The 6,666-nt window shown below is 41.0% G+C and overlaps 1 protein-coding gene across 5 annotated transcripts in view; it reads left to right on the top strand.

Moving 5' to 3' along the window:
- The window catches only part of agap1 (ArfGAP with GTPase domain, ankyrin repeat and PH domain 1), a 117,496-nt gene that overhangs the window by 57,270 nt on the left and 53,560 nt on the right, over positions 1 to 6,666 (top strand). For all 5 annotated transcript variants that reach the window (XM_014008549.1, XM_014008550.1, XM_014008547.1 and 2 more), the window contains 3 exons: positions 4,324 to 4,451; positions 4,739 to 4,894; positions 5,799 to 5,891. In XM_014008549.1, coding sequence (XP_013864003.1) covers positions 4,324 to 4,451; positions 4,739 to 4,894; positions 5,799 to 5,891 — 377 coding nt within the window. The remainder of the gene's footprint in view (positions 1 to 4,323; positions 4,452 to 4,738; positions 4,895 to 5,798; positions 5,892 to 6,666) is intronic.

The raw sequence follows: 6,666 nt of genomic DNA, 5'->3' as shown, positions 1-6,666 counted from the left end.
TTTAATATATTAAAATTAAATAATGTTTGTTTGTGTGTAAAAAACAGCTAATTCAGTAAACAGTTTTTTTTTTTATTTTGTTGGTGATTTCTTTTTGCACTATTTGTGTTGAATGTAATTATAGTCATGTTTATGTCTATAATTTTTGTGTGTGTGTTGCAGAGTCCTCGACACCTGAAACATAAACATTAATCAGGTTAAAAAACACTCTTTCTCTGTCCTTTGTGTTTGTGCGTGTGCGTGCGTGCGTGTTTGTGTGTTGTAATGTGAAGTGAAGCCTGGTCCAGTCGATGGAGGGGGGTGACTGACCTCCATGTGAGGGATTCAGAGAGGTGACAGCAATGTGCTCTCTCGTCCATCAGCGCACTAATTTAATTAGCTTAATTACACCGACATGAACCCCACACACACACACGCACACGTACACACACACATTTGGAGCTCCTCTTCTTTATAATCCGTGTCAGGGTGCAGACTCTGAACGCTTCGTTAGCGCTCACTAACGAGCTGTAATGACCACACACACACACACACACACACACACACACACACACACATTGTCAAAGAATTGCCAAGAAATCTCACCGTGTATCTCGTCACACACAAATACACATATGACAGCCTTTAAACAGCATACACAGTGTGTAGAATGTGTGTATTTTCATATTAGTGTTAAGTCAAATATAATTCTGGATAGAAAACAAGTCTATAAAKCTCCAGCACTCAAAGATATAAAAGATTAACAAATAATCCACTAAACTCTATTTCTTTAACAAATCATCCACTATTTATTTCGATGTTTGCCTAAAAGTGCATTACTGATTTTTTTTATGCATAGATTTTTTGTTGTTGTTTTTATTTGTCAGTCATTTTGTGAATATTTTAATATGTTTTCTGTTGTTTTTGTGCCTCAGTCTGTGACTGGTCAGTGCTGCAGTCTTGTAATCCTGAGGCCACAGGTTGCAGCCCTGGTTGTGCCAGGAAAGGTGTCTGGCATAAAACCTGACAAATCTTTCTTGTGAAGTTGGCTTACTGCGATGACCCGTGCTGAAGCAAGCAAACAAAAGAGAAAAAAATACCAAAATTGTCTTTGTATATTTAATCAATAAACACTGTTGATGCTTTTGTGTCTATTAATATTATAAAAACCATACTTTCCACACAATTAAAAGACTGGTCCTAGAACAGAGCCCTGAGGAATACACACTGTTACAAGTAAAGGAATCAGATTTTCACAAAAAGTAAATGTATAAATATATATTTGCGTGAGCCTTGTGCATTCAAATGCAGTTTAGTTGAAGAGTTGTAAAACAAATATTTCACTTTGTGTTGTGAACCCTGTTTAGGAGTAAGAAGGGCACTGGCCTCTGCAAAGCGCCCCCCCCCCCCCCCCCCGGAAACATAATACGCTGTTCGGTTTTGGTACTCAACTGTACTCCACCCCTTTTGGGACAGTACAATACTTAGGCCACTAGTTTGCTTTTTAATGAACTTTCTCACAATCGCAGCCTTCATATGAGTGACTTGATGCAAATATTACTGAAACACTTCATCAGATCAGACAGTTTTTTTCATCAAACGCAACCCTACGTGAAATGTGCTGTGAAGGACCATTTACTTTTTTGCTTTTAAATATTCTACCCTGACTAAAATAAATGGTAGCAATACATAGTACAACCTGGTAACTACCCAGGACACTTCCTATAAAGAGCAACTGGACCTATTACAGAACCCTGCAGAACACCAGTCCATAAATGTTTTCAAATGTTTATAGGCTAGAAAAAAAGGAAACRGAACAAATATTTTCTGTGCCATTGACCTGGTGGGGCAACGAGGCGTTGATGAGCACTGATTATAAACACCCTATTGATTCTTCTTTGTTTAAACTAAATCTGTTCTGACATGTTTCCACATCTGCAGCTCAACACTTTGACTTTAAGGTGAAACACTGCAGTGTCAGCCCTTCTCCACCCCCTCTCGTTTTATGTCTCATGTCTGAGGTTCAGCCCCRTCATAAATCTGATCAAAGAGGATACCTTTCCATTAGTAGGACTGGCAGGTTCTCAGAGCAGAACTAAGATTAATGGATAAAGTTAAATTTTGTTAACCATGTAGTTTAAATATTTAGCACAATCTTATCATAACTGTTCTTAACACTTAGAGTAATATACAGCCTGCCAGGACTGACTGATGAGCGACAGGACAAAAGGTTTCAGACACAAGTCAGTCTGAGTCTGAACCTTTTCTGTCAAAATTAACATTGTACCCATTCTGACATGCTGAACACCACCTAAACTCGACTTAACAAGTTGAACACCCTCTGAACTTGACRTAACAAGTTGAACGCCGCCTGAAATTGATGCAGTAATCTGTAGACAATCTGTACTGAATGTAACAAGCTGAACACCACCTGAACTCGATTTAACAAGTTGTACATCACCTGAGCTCGATGTAGTAAGTTGAACACCACCTGAACTTGAGATACTAAGCATAATACCACCTTAAGTTAACATGATAAGATCTGTACTCTATTTAACAACTTGAACACTGTCTGAACACGATGTAACACACTAAACACTGTCTGTACTCAACGTAAAATACTGAACACCGTCTAAACTCAATGTAACAGAATACAATCTGAATTTGATATTACAAACTGAGCACCATGTGTATGTGATGGTACAAAGTGAGAACTCAGTGTAAAATGCTGAACACTGTTTAAGTTCATTGTGTCAAACTGAACACTGTSTGAACTTGACGTACCAAACTGAACACAAAATGAACAGGTTGTAGCCAAGTAAACACCGTCTGTACTCATTGTAACAAATTGAACACCATCTGAAGTCAACTTAACAAACTGAACACCATCTGTAGTCGACGTAACAAACTGAACACCATCTGCAGTCGACGTAACAAACCGAACACCATCTGAAGTCGACGTAACAAACTGAACACCATCTGAAGTCGACGTAACAAACTACCATCTGAAGTCGACGTAACAAACTGAACACCATCTGAAGTCGACGTATCAAACTGAACACCATCTGAAGTCGACGTAACAAACTGAACACCATCTGAAGTCGACATATCAAACTGAACACCATCTGAAGTTGACATATCAAACTGAACACCATCTGAAGTCGACGTAACAAATTGAACACCATCTGAAGTCGACGTAACAAACTGAACACCATCTGAAGTCGACGTAACAAACTGAACACCATCTGCAGTCGACGTATCAAACTGAACTCTGAACTCAATGTTACAAAATGAACACCACCTGAAAACTAAACAGCCTTTGTTCTGGATGTTACGAACCAAAACTCAACACTGTTTTATTGTTTTCAGGAATCTTTCAGGCTGACAGCTGTGATTTTTTGATAAGTGGCATTTCTTCATTGTCTGTTTTTGTTTCCAACAACCTCACAATGCCGCAGAGGGTTCTTTAAACACTTCCAAGTTGCTTCTCTACGCTGCCCTTGGCTCGGGCCTGTGTCACCTGGCGGTAAATGTTTATGACCGGCTCCTCATTAAGAACCCGGGGGCTTTAATGAGCCCAATTAAAAGAATGGCTTCATCTGTGGGAGCATGAAACTGGCCAGTGTTTATTGGAACAGAGATAATAGTCTCTCCAAAGTCTTAACTCTCTTTTGACTCCACTCCTCAARCATCAGACATATCAGGAGGGTCTCCACAAAGCTTTAGTTTGACCTGCTGCTACCAGATTTTAGTGTCAGTACTGACAGAAGCTGCTGACTATTTATTTAAATGTCAGTTACCCAAAGCAGACTTTGGAGATCTAGATCATCCAAAACCTAGACGGTTGGTTGCTAACACAGATCGATTGTTTTACGTCTATGTAAACAGAATGAAAAAGGTGTGTTTCTGTCAGTTGTTTCTATTTGGGTTAACCACATTTTACAAATTTTCAATTGGGTTGAAGTCAGAGCTTTAGGAAGGTCGTTCCAGAAGCTTAACGTTAACTTACTTTATCCAATCAGAGACCAGTTCTGATGCTTTTTTCAATCAGAGTTTTTTTTTCAGGATTTAATTTAGCATCTGATGATCCTTTAGCCAAGAAAAGTGACATTTCATTGAATGTGAAAGTTAAATGATAATCTGTTTACCCCATAAAACATCCTCCATCTTGTTTTGTACTTGATCACTAAATTACWAAGCTAAAAATAGCAACCATGACTGAATAAAATATGACATGTAGGCAGCGGGACATGGACTCTGGACAGGTAGGGTAGTCATGGTTTAGAACTGAAGAAAACCTGAATCATCAGAGCTCGTCTTTCTGTTCTTATTTTGTGTTTGCAGTCGCCCAGAAGATCGTCGCCATCAGGAAAAAGCAGCAGCTGTCCATCGGACCCTGCAAGTCTTTACCCAATTCCCCGAGTCACTCATCTGTCTGCACCACCCAGGTCTCTGCAGTCCACGTCAGCCAGGTCAGAGGTCCCACAGGTTCATTGAACCTATCCAGTACTCCAGACTATCTGAAATCTTCACCCTTTGATCTTCATCCCTCATGCCTCACCCTCCAACCCTACACTGGTTTCTCATCACAAAACCTTCTCTAAACCATAGATCAGGATTATTTTCTCTTCACTCCAGAAAATGTCCCTCTGAGACATTTCTAATAGAGAGGTTGAAATAAAACACAAACTTGAGGCYGTTAGATTTCTGTTACTTGTTGTCTTTTATCTTTGTTCTTATCTTTGTTCTTGTAATGCAGACGAGTAACGGAGGAGGCAGCTTGAGTGACTACTCATCTTCAGTGCCGTCCACACCCAGCACCAGCCAGAAGGAGCTTCGTATCGACATTCCACAGACAACCAACACCCCCACACCGGTCAGGAAGCAGTCCAAACGTCGCTCCAACCTCTTCACTGTGAGTTTAATAACATTTTAGAAACCGAAAGCTACAGATCAGTTTTCTTAAGAAATGAKAAACCGGTAAGCAGAAAGGGTTCGTAAGCTTTAGATTTGGTCTGATAGTTTGATACAGTTTGAGTTTGTCTTGGGCAGGTSTGTGACAATCTGTATCAGTTCAGGTCAGTCTGAGACAGTTTKAACTGTCTGTTACAATCTTAAGTGCCCAATATGATCCATCCGWACTGCCAAAATTGTCTCTCATTGTCGCAACTGCCTGACAAAAATTGCGTCACTTTGTTCTCAGCTTCGAGTCTTCCAGACGTTCATGGGCATTTGTTTCTGCTGAAAGCGTTCAGATGCTGCATTTTGCTTTAACTACTCACTTCAGAATCCGACTGTTGTACCCAGAAGCAGACATTTATAAAGATAGACAAATGGCCCTAAACCCGTGAATGGAAATTAAACAGACGTTGCCTATTGAGGAATCTGTCTGTTAAAAACAGTGGAGTTTGAACTGGGACAGATTTGTGGACAAAATAACGGTGGTTATCAGATTTTTTTCTTTCTTTTTTTCGCTGGAGTGTAGACCATAGTGGTAAGAAACCCCGTGCACTGACGTATCCCGTTGCAGGAGGGGTTTCCCATGAGCTCRGTGCGGTGTGTCTCGGGGGTTATGAAAGGTGTGTCCGAAAACGAACGTCGAACAACCACATGACTGCACATCAACCAGTCGCTTGCCGATTGACCATATTGGGCGCTTTAGATGATCTGTGATAATCTGTTGGTTTAAGATGGTCTGAGACAGCTCAAGACGGTCTAGGACAGTCTTAGACGGTCTGTGAGAGTTTGACTTTCTGAAACAGTCTGTGTATTTTGAAGACGATAACAGTGATCTGTGGTGTTTTTGGTCTGGTCCACAGTCGAGGAAGGCCAGCGATCCGGACAAGGATAAGAAAGGTCTGGAGTCCCGAGCGGACAGCATCGGCAGCGGGCGAGCYATCCCCATCAAACAGGTGAGTGGGTTTGATGCTTCGGCCTTGAACAGAATCAAATCACACACTTGACATCAGAGCGAGGGTCTGTCCCGGGTCCTGCAGCCGGATCATTAAGAGCAGCAGAGCGAAGAGATTTTCCCTCTTCCTTCTGTTCCTCTCCCTCTTTGTTCCTTCAAAGTCGCCTCTTCTGCGAGCTGCTTGATCGCAGAGTTTTAGCAGAATAAAAGGACGTCTGCATGGTGTCACCTCACACCACGAGYTGGACCAGCAAATCAGGCAATTACAGCGGCATAATGGTGGCCTCTGGAGTCGGCGCCGCGGCCTCGGTTCTGATCTGAGTGGGAGGGTCGAGTGCTGCTGTCGTTTAGGAAAAGAGCCGACTGTTTCAGAAAGGCAGAGGTAATAACCAGAGAAGGTTTGCRAATCCTTCAGCAGCTTCAAACGCTCTCTCCTCCTCCTCCTGCTCCTCTTGGCTGGTGCTGTTTGATTAGAGTGTGGGCGGAGCYTCACAGACTTGTTATGTCCTTAATCACCTCACATGAATTCATTCTAAACCTCTGGATTCACTGGAAATGGATTCACTGGAAATCACTTCTTTTGGTTTAGTTTCAGTAAAACTTCTGGGTTTATTTTACTGAAAAGTTTAAGCTGATTCTGAACTCTTCTCTATTTTATTATGAATATGATTTACTTTGTTTTAAAAAAAACATTTAGTTTTTTTTTATTTATTCATTTTCAGTTTAAAACAAAACAAACCTCAAAACAACAAAAAAACATTTACAAAGAAAATGAA

The sequence above is a fragment of the Austrofundulus limnaeus genome, unplaced genomic scaffold, assembly GCF_001266775.1.
Source record: "Austrofundulus limnaeus strain Quisiro unplaced genomic scaffold, Austrofundulus_limnaeus-1.0 Scaffold51, whole genome shotgun sequence".
Lineage (NCBI taxonomy): Eukaryota > Metazoa > Chordata > Actinopteri > Cyprinodontiformes > Rivulidae > Austrofundulus > Austrofundulus limnaeus.
Note: the sequence above shows the minus strand (reverse complement) of the source record. Positions and strands in the feature narration are given on the sequence as shown.